Here is an 18,565-nt window from a genome sequence, read left to right on the forward strand (position 1 = left end):
TAAATTTATGCAAAAAAATTACATAATAGTTTCTGGTTTAATATTCTTCTTCTTCTGAGACTAATTTCTCTACGCATCTCCTCCTAGAGCTTTCGTACTACAACCACCAAACTTGATCCAAACCTCCAAACTGGTCTGACTCGTGTTTCTTTATCTTTTCCAACTGATCCAACTTAAGGTTTTCCGAAAACTGACCTGGAAAAGTCCCAGTGACTTAACATTGGACCAAATTTTGTGACCTCATAACTAGGGCCAGATGAATTCAAGACATTTTGTGCTATTTCTGCAGAGAATTTTGGTAAAAATCTGTGGATTACTGTGGAATTATTTTGGGAGTATCATAACTAAAACCTTAATATATAAAATAAAAAATAATATCGTTTTAACTTTTATGTAGTGTTTAAAATGCAAATCCAATTAGATTCACTTTATTTGGTAAACAAAGCACAGCTCTCATATAATATCTCTACTAAAAGACAGAAAACATTACTATACAAACTGCATTGTACATAAATCAGATGAACATTTTCATATTAGTCAATAATATTACTGTAATTAATAAAAAAAACTGAATGAATAAAGATTTAAAAACATTTACTCAAGTAAATAAACAGAATTAATGATTGGCTAAAAATCTGCGGAAAATGTGAGGAATTCTGTGCACGCAGATTCCGCATGGGCCTACTGATTTTACTCCGATTACCAATGTGCCAATCACTGATGACCTTTTAACTTACTGTTATTTAACTTTAGAAGAGTCATAAAATCAGTATTTTAGTGTGAAAATTCCTTATTTGCTATCACAACAAATGAAAACTTTGGTTATTCTGGCAAAAACATTGTTTAAAAAATGCTCTGACAATGAAATTTACAAGAAATGTTATCAGACATTTTAGAGACTGAAAAATACCAAGTTTTCTCGAAATCCCATACGTACCCCCATAAAAATGACATTTTCTGAATCATCAATTGTCCATTTTTTTTCATAGCTTTATATTTAATATTTCCTTTTTAATTTTTGTTCTGAGTTTTTATTTTTAATGGAGAGCAGATGATGATTTTGGTTTTAGTTTTATTTTTTCTCTTTTTATCTCCTAGAGAGGACATCTGTGTAGTCTCACACAAGCTGATAAGACCCTTCAAGGCCAAAACTTTAATCTGCAAGGTGAAATTCCAATTCATTCTGCTCACATTGTTTGTTAAAAAGCACTTCTGTTCAGACAGAACCAGAACTTTGTTAAAGACGACAATTAATCCATTTCTAGGCTCATTTCTTTGAATCTGAGTCTCCGTTCTCACTTTTGACAACTACTTCTGTCTTTAACACACAATGGAATTATTAGCATTTTTTCTACTTTAAACATTTAATTATGAACATTTTGATCAACTTTAAACATTGTAAAGTGTTCGATTTTTAAATATAAGCTATAACTGTTAACGTGGATGTATTTGCTAACACGAACAAACAATGATCAAAACATTTATTACAGTATTTATTATAAATAACATTTTAAAACGGTGTCTTCTGGAGGAATATTTTATATTATTTAGTATTAATCAAATTTAATAACTTTTTTTAATCAGTAGTGTTGTTGTTTGCATGTTTTTTGTGTGCAGTGAATGATTAAGGAACGGTTATAATTGTAAATTATATATGCAAGATTTGGTATTGCAATGCTGATGATATTGCATAAAACATAAGTATTTATTAATGCATGTTAATGTTAGCTAAAGAAAATAAAAATGGTTAATTTTAACTCGCAGTGCATTATTTAATCTTAACAAGTGTGAATTAGCATTTTAATTATTCATTAACAAATGTTGAACTATGATTAATAAATTCTGTACAGACTTTGCTCATTGTTCGTTCATGTTAGTTACTACATTTAAAACCTTTCTTTTAAAGTGTGACCTTAAAAATTCATTTATTTTCCTGCGTCTCAAGCTGCGGTCACACTGGGCTTTGTGTGTGCGAAATTCTGTCGTGCGGCGCTGCGAAAAGGGGCTGCATTGAACATTGAACAAAATGTTTAGACATTAAAAAAAGTGAGCGATTGCTCCATGTTTTAAATTTCTGTCCAGAGAGGTCCTGTTTTGATCCTCGATTGGTCTCACGCAGTCAAGTGATGCGATTTCGCAGGTCAGAGTTCACCAAGCTTGAACTTTGCACTGCAGCGAACTGCGAAACTTGACTCATGACCCTGCGTTTCCGGTCTGACGTATTCGCGTGTGTATGAATGAAAGTCTATGGGAGAAAAAGTCCAGTGTGACCGCAGCTTTAGTCCCTTTATTAATCAGGGGTTGCCACAGTGGAATGAACCGCCAACTATTCCATCATATGTTTTACACAGCGGATGCCCTTCCAGGTGCAACCCAGTACTGGAAAACACCTATACGCACTCATTCACACTTATACACTATGGCCAATTTAGTTTATTCAATTCACCTATACCGCATGTGTTTGGATTGTGAGGGAAACCGGAGCCCCCGGAGAAAACCCACACCAACACGCGAAGAGAACATGCAAACTCCACACATAAATGCCAATTGGCCCAGCTGGGACTCGAACCAGCGACCTTCTTACTGTGAGGTGACAGTTCTAACCACTGAGCCACCATGCGGGCGACCTTAAAAGTAAATATTTTTATTGTAATAAATTCTCAGACAAAAAAAACTGTAGTCTTGAATTTTATTTATAGCCATGCATCTCTACAAATCATTGCATAATTATGTCAAAAGAATATAAAAATAGTCAGGTTACATGCTTTGTTTGGTACATAACTGGTTGAGTGCGTATGAATAAATCATTGTAGTCAAGTAAAAAAAAATAAACTAAAATTATCTTAATGTCAGTGCAGAAATTCTAGACTAGTGCTCTTAAACCTAAATTTCAATACATATATTCAATACAGACCTCCTACTGTCAGTGAAGAAATTCTGAGAAGAGTCTGGCTGCAAACCGGGTGCACATACAAGCTGAGACTGCATGCAATGCTTTTCATGCAGATACTTAACCCTACCCAAGGACTCTAGAATACACAAGACATGTCACTTTTGAATAGGGAAAAAGTGTAATGGTCAATTTGGCAAATGAAGCCCCGCCTACTAGTACAGGAGTCAATCACTGATTTTAGGAGTATCATAACAAACTTAATATATGAAATTAAAAATAAAACCTTTTTATCTTTTTATTTAGATTTTACTCCTAAAATCATTCCGCAGAAATCTGCAGAAAATATTACAAATTTCTGCGTAGAAATAGCAAAAAATATCCGCAGATTCTGTCTGGCCTTTATAACATTATAAACTCATTTATAACATTACTTTTATAACATTATTACTCATTTATGAATAGAAATGTTTTTAATATAGACTTTTTTTCTGATTTAAAAAATAATGATAAAACTACTATTTCTCATTTCGCGCGCACGGACCTCCTTGGACAGCCTGATCTCACGAGAAAGCTAAGAATTTTACGTTTTGCCAGTTTAGTGGCTAATTCGTACGAATTCGTATGAGTTCAGTCATACGAAATTGTACGATTTTAAAAAGGAGGCGTGGCACCTAAACCCAACCGTCATTGGGGGATGAGCAAATCGTACTAAACTGTACGAATTAGATCGTACGAATTATCCACTAAATCAAAAAGTTACGAATTGCCGTGAGATTGTGTTGGCTTGGACAACACTGGAATACATCACATCCAGTCGGCCGGTGGCATATGGTCTAATGGCAGGAGAAATATTTCATCGTATCCGCAGCTCAAATCGGATCCGCATTTTCCGCATAAGGACATGATCGCGGATCCCGGACTACTCTCCATTAAAAATAAATGACTTCTGGTCTGTCGCTTGTCATATGCAGTGGAAAGGCGGCTTTAAGGGGCCTTTGCCTTACCTCCTCACAACGATGTCAACAGCTCTATTGAGTGCATGTGTCTGACACTGCATGTCTGAGATTGCATGTAGCCAGATGCTATTGGAAATTCTAAACTAACCTAGCAAGCGTGATTTTAAAGCATGTAAAAAATCACACCCTTGACTTTCCAGTGTACTTTTGAACTCCCTTTTACTCCTAAAATGATTTTCAGAGTATGGTGCAGCCACAGTTTCGAAGCTGTTTCTCACTATCAGTATCAGCATCAGCATGATCAGTGGTGCTGCTCTTTGATTCCATCTCATCCTTTAAATCCGAATCATCAACAAGCACTCGAACACAGGCTACCGAACACATCTGATAAGAGACTTTACCATATCCAACGCTACTCAGAAAATCTTCAACACTCTCAAATGATTGGATGCTCTTCAGGAGGCTCCTTGAGATGTGAAATGTGTCGTTTGGGTTATAATCAAACTTATCTTTGTGTGTGGTTGCGTATATTTTCCCAAAACACTGCTTTTGTTGCGTGGTGGTGACGATGATGCGGTCTGTGTTTTGGAGATCATTCTGCACGTCCTTATTTTTTTTCACATAATCCTTCAACATGTTTGCTTGAGGCGAATACAGATTCCCGACCACATAGTATGATGAATCCATGTCTGGAAGAAGTTGCTCGTTGCGGTCGTTGCATCTGTTCTCAAAGGGGTGAAAGCCAAAGATTCCTGTCGTCGGGTCGCACGCCAGGAACATTTCGTCATCGTTTTCCCAAATGCACTCTTTCACAAACCAGTATAAGAGCTGGAGTCCGTGTTTGGGCCACGGCTTACCAAATCGACTCATTTGGAGATCGTGTATAGTTCTTAGTTTTCTCGGAACAGTCCTCATCTGATGGAGAGATTGAAGATGCCACAGTTTAGTCTGGCTTGATTATAAAACAGCTTGGCCTGTTGGTGTTCAGCTATTGTCATTTAAATGTCAAAACATGCTGGTGTGAAAATAAAATATAAACATACTTTAAATATGTTTTAAATACTTACACTGTAACATTTAGAGGATCAAGAATTCAAGACAACACTTTAATATCATTACGTTGATAAGGTTCAAGGTTTTAGTTTGACATTTAAAAAAGCGATTACAATGTTATTTCAACTTACTTTAAGACGACTTGAGTTAAATTTGCATAACTTAAAAAATCAAGTTGAAGCCTTATCAACATATGAAATTAAGTTAGTTAAATACTTATCAATAAATATGTTTTTAAATACTTGCACTGTAAAAAATTATAATCAAGAAGTCATGACAACAATTTCTTTGTTACTTTAACTTATTTTCATACGTTGATAAAGTTTTAACTTTTAAGATTTTTTAAGTTATGCAAATTTTAACAAGATGTCTTAATGTAAGTTGAAATAACTTGTAATTTTTTTTCAAATGTCAAACTTAACATGTTAGTATGAAAATAAAACATAAACATGTTATTTATTTAAATGCTTTACGTTTTTAAGTGCACCATAACAAATTATGTGATCAAAAGTCATGACAACTTAAGTTTTTGTTACTTATTTTCATACTTTGATAAGGTTTCAACTTGATTTTTAAAGTTATGCACATTTTAACTCGTCATCTTAATGTTGAATAACTTGTAAAAACCTTTTCAGATGTCAAACTTAACATGCAGGTATGAAAATAAAATATAAACGTACATGAATAAAATATGTTTTTAAATACAATAACAAATTTTTAATACAAATAACAAGTTTTTGTTACTTTTTTCAATTATTGGTAAGGTTTCAGCTTGATTTTTTAAGTTATGCAAATTTTAACTTAAATGGTCATAATGTTGAATAACTTGTAAAAACTTTTTCAAACTAAACATGCTAGTGTGAAAATAAGATATAAACACAAGATATAAACATACATGAAAAACTTTTCTCAAAGTCTCAAACTAAACATGCTAGTGTGAAAATAAAATATAAACGTTATTTTTTTATATTTTACATTTTTAAATGCACCATAACAAATTAAATCATCAAAAAGTCATGAAAACTTAAGTTTTTGTTACTATTTTCATTTATTGATAAGGTTTCAGCTTGATTTTTTTAAGTTATGCAAATTTTAACTTAAATCGTCTTAATTTTGAACAACTTGTAAAAACTTTTTCAAACTAAACATGCTAGTGTGAAAATAAAATATAAACATTTTTTTTTATATTTTACATTTTTAAATGCACCATAACAAATTAAATCATCAAACAATCATGAAAACTTAAGTTTTTGTAACTTTAACTTATTTTCATACGTTGATAAGGTTTCAACTTGTTTTTTTAAATTATGCAAATATAAAAAACTTAAGTTGCCTCAATGTTGAATAACTTGTAAAAACTTTTTTTCAAATGTCAAAATAAACATGTTAGTATGAAAAAAAAAATAAGCAAACGTTAATTAAATACTTTAAATATGTTTTTAATACTTGCACAGTAACAAATGATATGATCAAGAAGTCAAGACAACATTTTTCTGTTACTTTAACTTATTTTCATACGTTGATAAGGTTTCAACTTTATTTTCAAGTTAAATCGTCTTTGAAAAATGTTTTTGATTCAACTTTTGGAAATAAAATAAGACCACAACAAATTTATATCAGTCTACACAGATTTAGTTTTTGAATTTATTTGATGTTTAGACAAGTAAAAAAGTTTAAATATGCTGTTTTTATTTATAAGCAATGACATTTAACATTTAAGGCCTTATAGTTTATAGCCTACAGCCTTTAAAATTGGCCTATTATTCTGGGGGAAATAGCCTACCAAAAAAGTCAAAATATGGACAATTTGCTAACATTCTTTCGTTTTCCTTCGGCTTAGTCCCTTTATTCATCAGAGGTCACCACAGCGGAATGAACCGCCAATCTATCCAGCATATGTTTTACACAGCGAATGCCCTTCCAGCTGCAACCCAGTACTGGAAAACACCCATACACTCTCGCATTCACACACACTCATACACTAAGCCCAATTTAGCTTATTCAATTGACCTATAGCGCATGTATTTGGATTGTGGGTGAAAACGGAGCACCTGGAGGAAACCCACGCCAACACAGGAAGAACACTCAAAGTCCACACAGAAATGCCAGCTGGGGCTCGAATTAGCGACCTTGTTCTGTGAGGCGACACTGCTAACCATTTAGCCACTGTGCCACCCGCATTTGCTGGCATATTACTAAAATTAAATAACTGGCTTAAATTCACTTGTCAGAATTTAAAATGCTTGTAGGGCTTCTTAGATAAAAGGCTTCTTACATAAAATGCAAATAAATGTCTGATAATGTCATGTTTAACTCCTTAGTGTTTATCATTAAATAGTTTCTGTTTTATTGAGGAGGCATGAAACAAAACAATATGATTTAAATATTTAAAAGCTTCATGTAGACCCAGTGTATTTCAATTATTATGTATTGATGTTGCTATATGAATATACAAATAAATTCAGTCCAGTTAATGTTCATTATAAATATTACTTGCAAAATAAGTGTTTCTTATGATTCCTTATCAAAAAAATTAAGATTTTACTCCAAAAAAAGAGCTGAACCAGAATAAAAATGTTCACACAAAGCCTTTTAATTGCTATATATAAGTTTAAATGATCAATAAAGTAAGATAGAGCATGTAAGATTCTCAAGAACTGCATATTTAGAAATGTGCATGCTAGCTCCCTTTATTCTGACCTTAAAAACGACGGTAATGCACTTAAAATTTGCTACACATGATGGATACTGTAAAAATCACAGAATTAAATCTTGAAATAGTTAAATAACTCTAAAATAATGACTTTACCTGCATTTCTTTAACTGGACGTGGCATTGTGAAAGATCCTTTAGTTCAGCAGCAGTGGTGAAAGAGAGGATGCAGCAGAGCAAATGGCTGAACTAAAAATGAAAGGGTGGGAGTGTGTTTTTGAGAAGTGGACCTCCTCTAACAGTTTCCTAGGCGTGGTTTAAGTTGAAATGTTTTTGTTTCAGCTCTTATTCCATGATGTTGTAGTGTTAGGCTGGTATTCCCCTGCTATTCTGAAATAAGCAGCAGTTGAAGGATGGCATGTATGAATTATTTATTTATTTAATTGTTTATTTATTTAATGGCATGAAAATATTTTTTACCTCCATTAAACTATTTATCTTTTTAATTAACCAATAATTTATTTAATCCAATTAAATTATTTATCTGCATTAAATTATTTATTTATTTATCTTCATTAAATTAATATTATTTTATTAATATTATTAATTAATTACTTTATTTATTTATTTTAATGCCATTAAATTATTTATTTATCTCAATAAAATTATTTATTTATCTTTTTAAATTTATTTTATTGTCTATTTATTTGTTTTAATGCCATAAAATGATTTATTTATATCCATTAAATTATGTATTTATAGTTTTTGATTAATTTATTTATTTTGATCACATTAAATTATGTATTTATTTACTCCATTAAATTTTTTTTAATATCTTTTTAAAAATTATTTATTTTATTTATTTATTTATCTCCATTAAATTATGTATTATTTTTGATTAATTTATTTATTTATTTTGATCATATTAAAGTATTTATTTATTTATCTCCATTAATTTTTTAAATATATATTTTTAAATTATTTATTTTATTTATTTATCTCCATTAAATTATTATTTTTTTATTACTTTATTTATTTTAATGCCATTAAATTATTTATTTATTTTTAAACGTTTTTTATTTTATTATTTTATTTATTTATTTAATGCCATTATGTAATTTATGTATTAATTTAACGCCATTAAATTATTATTTTTTATTTTATCATTTATGTATGTATTTAGTTTATTTTATTTTTTGTTTATATATTTAATGGCATTAATAATTAATAACTAATACCTCCATTAAAGTTATTATCATCCTTGTTTTTTATTTAATGTAATTTTTTTTGACTAAATGTAAAACAATATAGCCTACAAACTAGTCCAATAAGGCCGATTTCAAATATATATATTATTTTTTTATTTTTTATTTTTTTTTACTTTCATCAATAAAATACACAAATAATTATATATCTTCCATTGTGGTCTTCAATATTAAAAAACAAATTGTCAAGCAAATCATAAAATGACTGCAGATAAAATCAGCTCAAAAACTCTCAAAACGATTCTCAACATCAACTATAAAGGAGAAAAGAAAGAATCTCAAAGCCTCAAGCATGCAGGCAAATGAGTTTATTAAGCTACATGTTGAAATATACAGACATTAGAATTAATACCAACACACTGTATAACTTAACTGTAACAATATGCACAGCTATGCAGGAAAGACAGAGAAACTGCTTATCTCCCAATGAGTAAATGTTAAGCATGAGTAAAAGCCATTCTTTACAATCAAGTTACCTTTCCTTTTGTACCCTGAGCAAATGATTGTTAAACATGAGTGAAATACCAACCCCTCATAACCAGAGGTGGAGACAGCATATTATACTCCTCAAGGCATGACTGTATACATGAGATGCATTACAAGACATGTCTATTGAGCTCATCAATACTAAGCGGAGGTCATAAACTGCATGTCAAATGACACCAAAACATGATAAAGATACACAAAAGGAGATCACAAGTAGATGAATTGTGGTGTAAAACACATGGTTACTGTAGGACAAATGGCAGATATTTTTAGTGGAGGTGTCAGAAACTCCTCTACTTCCCCCATCTTAGCAGTCCTTCATCAGCATATATGTGATCACAAGTCTTACACAATAGTGAATTTAATTTATGATGTAATATAATATTTTATCAACCTACATATTGAAGAAAAAAGCCACCTATATTTATACATAATCACTGTTGGCCCATATAAGGAGTAAAGATATTTGAAACTATAGCTCACATGTATAGGTCTGTATGATGCAAAGGAAAAGTGCATCAACTTAACTTAGTTTTAAAGGGGTCTTATTATGAGCAATCACTTTTTTATAAGGGGTTTAAACACAGTTGTGTGGTAACAGTCTGTGAATATAACCAGCTTCTAACGGTAAAGATTTATTAATTGTATTTTTTATAATCACACTTGATAAAAACAGTCTGCAGAAACACTTTGATTGGCATTCTGCCATTGTACGTGTCATCAGAGAGGTAAAGCCCCGCCCATTAGTGACCATCTCTCCCTCATTAGCATAGGATGTTAGTTTTGTTTTGAATCTGCCACTATGCTGACACACAGGCATTTGTAGCTCCGCCCTCTTTGGAAAAGAGCACAATCTCATTTGAATTTAAAGCGACAGTTACTAAAAAGACACGATTATGATCAAAGCCTAAAAGGGGCAGTTTCAGTGTTATAAAACATTATTTGTGTGGTATTTTGAGCTGAAACTTCACACACACACTCTCTTGTGATGTCAGAGACTTATTTACATCTTGTAAAAAGAGGCATAATAGGTTCCCTTTAAGGTTTGGTTCTGTCAGTTATATTGTCAATGAATAAGAAACAACTCTGAGTGTGCTCCAAACAGGATATATCGCTCTCTGAAGAGCACTTTGGAGTGAAAATAGTTATGGCCGCCATATTGAAGTCTCTAAAGTACTCAAAACTTTTAAAGTGGTTAAAGTTGGCTAAAAATGCGCAACCCTAGGAAATGAATGGGGAATACTAAAATTGAAAGCATTTTTCTTTATTTGTCCAATAAAAATCATTAGATCCAACACAATGTCGATCCATCACATACATATATGACAGTCTGAGACAACATGCAAAAAGGATCAAACAACTGTTCCCACCTGGTATTGAGATGTGTTTTGGTTAATCCAATCACACAAAATGGCCACCACACACCTGGTGTTTAATTGTGTCTCTTTTGTCCAATTCGACCTCTTCTCTGAGGATGAGGACATTTGTTTCATTGTAATCATTGCCTGTCATTGCTAATTCCACTTGGTCATGACAATACCAGTCCCCACACAGATCAAAGTAAAACTGATAAGGCCAATAGCAACTTTATTTTTACTTTAGGGCCAATGGCAGCTTCTTTTATTGACTCTTTTTTAGTGTTAAAGAAATATTACCAATACTATTTTAAAGAATAGGCATTTTTAAATAAACATCCAAATGGAAAATCTGTGCAAAATCCTTTCCTTTTATATTTTTTAATAGTTTCTTTTATCTGAGTGGTTTAATCCTAAATTTAAGTGGTTTGACTTCTTTTTATTAGTTTTCCACTTGAGCAAACACATAAAAGAGGACTGGATTCAACAAAGTCAACTCCTCTTTAAATCAATCTCCATAGTTTTTCCCATTGGAAATAAATGGGGAATCCTAAAATTAAAAGTATTTTTATTTTTATTTTTACTTTTAGGGGTATATCAAAAGAAACGTTTTGTTTTTAAAAGAAACTGGTTCACACTTGAGATTTTTGCGCACTGATAAATAAAACGACTCATCGGATGTACTCGATTTGTTTAAGGTAAGTGGTTGAAATCAATTTATATGGGCTGAATTTAAACAAACAAAATAAGTTGAACAGAATTTAATGTTTAAATTCAGCCCGTATAAATGGTTTACAACCACTTACCTTAAAAAAATTAGTAATTTTTTTAGTGTGACCAAAATGTCCACAAGGAAAGAATTAAGAGCTAAAGTATGCACACTTGAGGGTTAAACTCACCAAGAGTCTGTAATCAATAAGTGAGTTTACGCAGCAATAGCTCATCCTGTCATTGCCATTTCCAATAGGTCATAAGAATACCAATCCCAACGCAGATCAAAGTACAACTGATGAGGCCAATGGCAACTTTATTTTTATTTGATTCCTTTATTGACTCTTTTTCTCTCTGTCTGTAAAAATAGCGCCCGCAGGACAGCAGGAGCGGGAAGAAGAGCACGGTACTTTCAAGGAAATCTGTCCGTGCCGTGTTTTTAATGACCTGTATGAGTCCTTGACTGATGCGGTGAGTGTGATTCATGTCCATTTGTGTCACATAAATCTTCTCAAAGCAGACTTTACCATCCTCATCTGAATTGACGGAAACAATGATTCGGTCTGCGTTTGATTCCTCAAAATCACTTTCATAATTTTCCGTGACATAATAAGGTAGTAATCCTGGTGTGCTCAAGTTACCTAACTCATAGTATAGAAGGTCGGTATCAGGAAGGCGACCGTCATCATTATTGAACGGCCGGAAGCCGAAATCCCCACCCGCCGGGTTGCAGAGTGCGATCATACGACCGTCTTCATCGATGCGAACACATTTACGACCAAACCACCAAAGCAGACAGAGGCCATGTCGGGGAGGGGGCTGGCCGAAGCCAGAGTCTCTCAGATGAGACAGATTATTCAGTGTTTTCACTCGGAGCGAGCTGCGTCTAGAAAACAAACTGAAAGATAAAAACAAATAATTAAAAGTCCTGTGAAATTAAAATAACATTTTTTAAAATCAGTTTCAGTCCGGATATCTATAATGTGCTCCAAAACAGTGACAAAATTCATGTTTAGAAGAAATAAAGCTGATATGAACACCTAAAGCACTTCCACCTAAATGGACCAACGATTTTTTGTAACGTCACCTCATACTTCAGTTTCTCGTCAAATCTTCTGACTAATCAGATGCGTTCTAGTATCTGAAATGCCCCGCCCTCTTCTTCTCAATTGCTTTTCATTTGATGCGCTTGAGCTCAACTACTCTCACTGGCAGAGCTGTGATTAAAAACAGAACACTATTGGCTGTTGTTAAAAAAGGGGAGGGGCTACTATATGTCCTGGCCCCTCTTCTTGTTTCAGTTGAGATTGTGGTTTGTAATTTGATGGTTTGCAATGTTTTTCATGGTATTTTGTAAACTAGAGGAACTTGATGCATTCTGTTTGTTTTAAAACCGGTAACCATTGACATCCATAGTCGGATATACAAATACTATAGAAGTCAATGGTTACCAGTTTCAAACATTTTTCTAAATATCTTCTTTTGTGTTCTACAGAAGAAAAGAAACTCAAACAGGTTTGGAACAAGTGAATGGGTGAGTAAATAATGACAGGAGTTTTATTTCTGGCTGAACTATCTCTTTAAGGTCACCATGAAATCAAGAAGCAAGTGCATTTAATGAATTTAATGACTACAGTTTAATGTAAAAATCTGTATTCCATATTGTAGTGTATTAAAAGTGTAACTATTTATGTTTATTATGATTAATTCCCTATAGAGAACATTTCTAGAACATTTCCAGAACATTCTGACAGTATTTGTTTCCCAAGAAATGTCCAGATGGCAACCAAAGAGTACGTTTATATTTATTTATAGCCACACTATCATTACATGCATATTACGGTTTGTTTATGTATATATATATATATATATATATATATATATATATATATATGGGTTATACTGTAACTATAATAGTACTAAAGCACAATGGGATTACCACTATATCTAAAAAACCAAACTGAACTGTGATACTTGTGTTATACTACATAAACTATTAGTATTTTGACATCATCATAAACACCATAGAGTCTAGGATCATAAATACTTACAGGACGCGGATAAACAAATCCAAAGCAGCTTCATTTTCAGCCATTTGAACTATAATGATATGTCCACACTGTCAGTAAGCAGGAGATGATCGACATGAACATGTGCATGATGTGGCGCAGCAACAACTCTAGTTGCCAAACCGGAAAATAAAACCGTGTGTGTTGTGTAAATGAATATGATTATGTGTAAAAGTCCACAAGCTGCAGCATAGGCGGAGCGTGTGTAAGGCCTGGCCAGAGACCACGGAGATAGCAGCAAAGAAAAAAACTGCATTAAAAACATGTAACGGGTGTAAGGCGGAATATTAATGTAATTTAATGTTAATGATTAACAGAACACTTTAGTTATTGTAAGTTTGTCAATCAAATTCAAAGTCCCCCTCCACACAAAAATGGAACTGTCCAACTTTGCACTGATGAGCGCTGTTGTTGACTGGAGTTCGCAGCAGGTCTGAAAACGAAACAGAAAGTGCTGGCCAGCGGACTTTCTGATTTGCTGGTCAAGGACGTAAGAAATAACATGACAAATGAGTATTACGGCAGAGGTATAATAACATATTATTCTGGTTTATTTAGTCTTCAGAATTAAATAAAATGCCTTATTTTGGTTGTTTCATTGTAACGTAGTATTCTAGCCTAGTGTAGTAATCTTGTTTTGCATTTTAATTCTGCTGTGTTTTCTACAGGGGTGATGGGAAGTCAAGATTTTAAATTATGTTTTAATTTGTATTTTGAATAATATGGATCTAGTTCAAACAAACAATTACTCACGCTAGCTAATGGCTACTGGATCACCTTTACTCTGCAATGGTTGCCTCTAATTTAATTGCCAATAAGTTTACCACAGCTCGTGGTAACGCAAATAAACAGCTAGTTTATGTTGTCATATTTTCATTGTCTTTTATGTTGTGTCTAGCTTAATAAAGAAAAATAAATTCAGTATCCTAATCACAGTTTAAAAATGCTTATTTTTGTATATTTATTACTGAATTACAAGTTCAGTTTTCGATTGGCCTCGTGGCAAAGTGAATGATTTCGGATTGTTGACACATTTTTGCAATTTATTTATTTTTGCAAAAGGGTTGGATACTCAAAAATATCACTTGTTGAAGGGCACATAGTTTACCTCTTTTTTATGATTTAATATTAATATTATGGTTCTTCTGAGTGTGCCAGTTTAGGTTCAGCTTAAAACACAATTCAGATTTTTTTATTATAATGTGTTAAAAAGTGTCATGTTGGGGGCGTGTCCACAGTTCGCTGATTTATGGGTGTGTTGCTTCACATGTAAATTAGTTTCGGCTTCCCGCCAACGTAACAAGGGGGCGGGGCCATGAGCTCACCCGCTCTGTGTTTGCAACAGTCTGAGGCAGACTGTGAGGAGCTTGAGTGAGAGGATCACCATTCAATCGTACATGTACGACTCTGACACAGACCAAGCAGAGAGTACAAAATCATACGTGTCTTTGTACAGTTTTACAGCCAACTGTGTGCTAGTTTCAAGTGCCGAGCTTGAACACAGAAACTAATAACCACGCACACTGAATTAACTTTGACTGAGGCACCGGATGCGCCGCTTGAAGCCGCGACACGGCACACCAGACACTCCCTGTGGCGCGGCAGAAACATGAAGTGTCCCGAATCGTTGCGCCACGCATTTTTGAATTCTAAACATAGGTTTCTGCAGCGGTCCGTGGCGCCCAGCCGTCGACTTGAGTGTACCCTGATAGAAACCTATGTTTAGAATTCTAAAACGCATGCTAGTTAAGATCACAGGGAGCTTCTGGGATCGCGAGTAATGCAAACGGCTGAAGTATAAGGTAGACTCAATGAGAAGTACACATGTTTGCAAACCTACCTAAAGATACAACCAATAATTCCGATTAGAGCGATAATGTGGAGAATATTGATCCTGTGTTGAGCCCAATGAGCCTTGCATCTAAAAATAGAGCTAGCGTGTTCCTTTAGTGATATCGCTTCAACTCACGCTGAAAATGGTGGACGTGAATCAACAAACTGAGGATATGATGACGCGCCTGTCAATCAATATTGGTGGGCGGGGGGACCGCTCTCCTACATAAAGTTGCAGTCGGTTTGAAAACAGCTCTAATTGGTCCACCGTTTTTTATGTTGTTAAATTGAAAAAAAAGCACTGGGTGTGCTTATATCACCCCAATATGACGCTCTATACACTATACATGCACATATGTCTGTCCATACAGCTTGAAAAGTAGATTTTTTACCATAGGTGCCCTTTAAATCAATTACTATATTACCATAAATATAAGAAACAAGCTATTATACACTTAGTTTAAGAGTAGGCACTGAGGTCCACCCTATTTAGGTCCACTCATTTTAAAACTTCTGGCCCATGGCTGCATATCGAAAAGGACTATAATAATTGAATGATTGTAGTAAAATAATGTAATGTGCGTGTTGAATATAAGACCTTTTTGTGGAAACCTCTTCTTGGTCGGTCGCAAATCATGCATTAAAGGGCAGCGCATATCTTAGCCTTACCCTGGAGTTTGTTCACCCTCCGCCTATGAGCTGCAGTGTCATAAGGTTTAGTCTGTTTGTGTAAATATTGTTTTTAAATATTGACCAATCAAGCTGAAAATAAAAATGTTAAAATTAAAATGCTCCAAGTGGAAAGTCAGATGTGTGGTGAAGAAGTGATGCTAGAATTTACTTTTTTTATGTGACAAACATTTATTTACTGTAGTGAAATTAGAGCATTAAATTACAATGAATGCCAAAACATTTATTATTTTTATGTTAACAATTAATATATAATCATTAAGCTCCACATATTGTTGTCATACTTCCAAAATAATTTAATATTCATATTTAGTTCTCAAAAAAAACATTTAAAATTATTATTATCAATGATTAAAATGCCATACAGCAAGAAGGTCGCTGGTTCGAGCCTCGGCTGGGTCAGTTGGCATTTCTGTGTGGAGTTTGCATGTTCCCCCTGTGTTGGCGTGGGTTTCCTCTGGCTGCTTTGGTTTCCCCCAGAAGTCCAAAGACTTGAAATGGGTAAGCTAAATTGTCTGTAGTGTATGAGTGTGAGTGTGAATGAGTGTGTGTGGATGTTTCGCGGTGATGGGTTGCAGCTGGAAGGGCATCTGCTGCGTAAAACATATACTGGATAAGTTGGCGGTTCATTCTGCTGTGGTGACCCCTGATGATTAGGGCCGAAGGAAAATAAATAGATGAATAAAATTAATATGTAATAGTAAAGCTCCACATATTGTTCTCTTATTTTTGCAAATCAGTTTAATATTTATATTTAGTGCTCAAAAAACTTTCTTTTATTTTTTATGTGACAGGCAATTGGCAGGCAATATGTGAAATGTGACTTTTTGCAAATCTATAAACAGCCTTACTGGAAGTTTTAATGAATTGATAAATATATATATATATTTAAAGTCCTAAATAAAATTACAAACCACAGTATTTTAGCTAATTGTAACTACGTAACTTTAGTTTAAATTGAAACAAATTTATAACAAAAATTATTCATAATTCACAATATATTTGATTTGATTTATGTATTTTCGAACAGAAATATCATACATAAAATATCTTTAATAAAAAATACAGTTCAACAAGGTCGAAAATGGAGTGGGATGAAGCACAAGCTTATTATTTTCCCACCCCATTACCACACACATCATTCGTCTATTACTTCAACTTATTTCTGCTTCTACTTATCTCTTCTTTTTACATGGGGCATATGAGCTTTGCATGAGACATATTTGATCCTTTTGGCATCTTTGACATACTGTATTATATGTTTGATTCCATTTCAACATTTACATTTTATAACATACACCCCAAAACAATATGTAGTGCTACAAACAGTCGTTAATTGAAAACTCATTCTCATTTTATCCTTTTTCAATCACTTTACAAATAAAGATGACTTGAATTGAACATTTATTCATCATTATATTCCTTTAATAATGTATATTTATACAACTTTTTAAATTAATTAATATCCTGACATTGTTTGAGAGTCTGTTCTAGACTGTTCCATAATTTCAGACCACATACAGACATACACAAACTTTTCAAAGTTGTCCTTGTTTTCAACCTCCTAAAATGTTGTTCTTCTCTCAGATTATATTATATACAAAACATTATATACAAAACGTATTTCAACAACAATAACAATTTTACAGAATATATACATGCTATAATGTCAGTGAAATCAAAACGGCACTAAACTAGACCAACTGCTAATGCTTTATTATATTCTTGCATCTGTGTTTAATCTTGTAGTTGCTTTGAACTCCCTAAAAGTGACCATTTCAAAGCACTTCATGAGACCTTTAAAGGTTATTGATGAAACAATTTATGCCAGTAAAGAACCTTTATTTTTAGGAGTCTTTATATTTCATATAGCGCCATTCAAGGGTATTTTTAGGGGGGGTTTAGAAGAGATTTCTGTTTTGTTTGCAGCTTCATTGCGCACTTTTTAAAAAGCAGGATTGATTCATATAATTAATTAGTACTAAAATGCAGATAACAAGATTTTGTCACACTGTGTTAAGGCTGATTTACACTTCTGCAGCCTACGCGGGGTCACATAGCTCTCGCCGTGGCCGTCGGTGACGCGCACCTCTCAAAAATGTAACTACACGTCGCAATGACACGTAGCGCAAGACGAGTTGACAAGTGTGGGCGGTGGTAAGAGCCGCCAGATGGAGCGACTCGGGTGATTGTTTACCACAGTGAAGGAGCTCCAGATGGAGACTGTTGTTTTGTGTTTACCTTATGATTAAAGTTGTTGCACCTCCGCCGATTCCAGCCTCAAAATGAGCGAGTCTGTGCTACTTGTACATTTCATTAGGGCAGCGTTCACAATAAACAAAACCCAGCGAAGAAACTTGATACAGAGGAACTTAAGTACCTACTGCCAGCTAGAGTTTCTGAAGTGTAATTGCAGAGCAACACAAACAGCACGCAGAAGTATAAATGCACGGCTTTGCGCATTGCATGCGCCATGGGTCACGCCAATCACTCGACACAGAAGTATAAACCAGGCTTTACACGTTCAACTTACTTGGTGCATCCATTACAGAGCTGTTTTGCCTAGATCTACATGCACCACTATTTAGGCAGGAATGTACGG

The 18,565-nt window shown here is 33.6% G+C and overlaps 2 protein-coding genes across 2 annotated transcripts; both read right to left on the bottom strand.

Annotated features, from left to right (window-relative positions):
- Window positions 1–2,674: 2,674 nt before the first annotated feature.
- wu:fc75a09 (uncharacterized) lies at window positions 2,675–7,798 on the bottom strand. Its single transcript, XM_056463922.1, has 2 exons — window positions 7,712–7,798; window positions 2,675–4,764 (listed from the first exon to the last, which is right to left on the bottom strand). The coding sequence occupies exons 1-2, from the start codon at window positions 7,736–7,738 to the stop codon at window positions 4,087–4,089; spliced, it is 705 nt and encodes a 234-aa protein (XP_056319897.1). The 5' UTR covers window positions 7,739–7,798; the 3' UTR covers window positions 2,675–4,086.
- A 1,314-nt stretch (window positions 7,799–9,112) lies between these two features.
- Window positions 9,113–13,650, bottom strand: LOC130233794 (uncharacterized). The gene is made up of 2 exons (XM_056464045.1): window positions 13,423–13,650; window positions 9,113–12,269 (listed from the first exon to the last, which is right to left on the bottom strand). The coding sequence occupies exons 1-2, from the start codon at window positions 13,464–13,466 to the stop codon at window positions 11,609–11,611; spliced, it is 705 nt and encodes a 234-aa protein (XP_056320020.1). The 5' UTR covers window positions 13,467–13,650; the 3' UTR covers window positions 9,113–11,608.
- Window positions 13,651–18,565: the final 4,915 nt, after the last annotated feature.

Source organism: Danio aesculapii, chromosome 1 (genome assembly GCF_903798145.1).
Source record: "Danio aesculapii chromosome 1, fDanAes4.1, whole genome shotgun sequence".
In the NCBI taxonomy this organism is placed as follows: Eukaryota; Metazoa; Chordata; class Actinopteri; order Cypriniformes; family Danionidae; genus Danio; species Danio aesculapii.

Excerpts from the sequence above, each read along its gene's own strand:
- wu:fc75a09 (XM_056463922.1), bottom strand. The coding sequence starts at position 7,738 with ATGCCACGTCCAGTTAAAGAAATGCAG. Across the intron at positions 4,765-7,711 it reads GTCCAGTTAAAGAAATGCAG|ATGAGGACTGTTCCGAGAAA; the intron begins GTAAAGTCATTA and ends TCTCTCCATCAG.
- LOC130233794 (XM_056464045.1), bottom strand. The coding sequence starts at position 13,466 with ATGGCTGAAAATGAAGCTGCTTTGGATTTGTTTATCCGCGTCCT. Across the intron at positions 12,270-13,422 it reads GATTTGTTTATCCGCGTCCT|TTTGTTTTCTAGACGCAGCT; the intron begins GTAAGTATTTAT and ends TTTATCTTTCAG.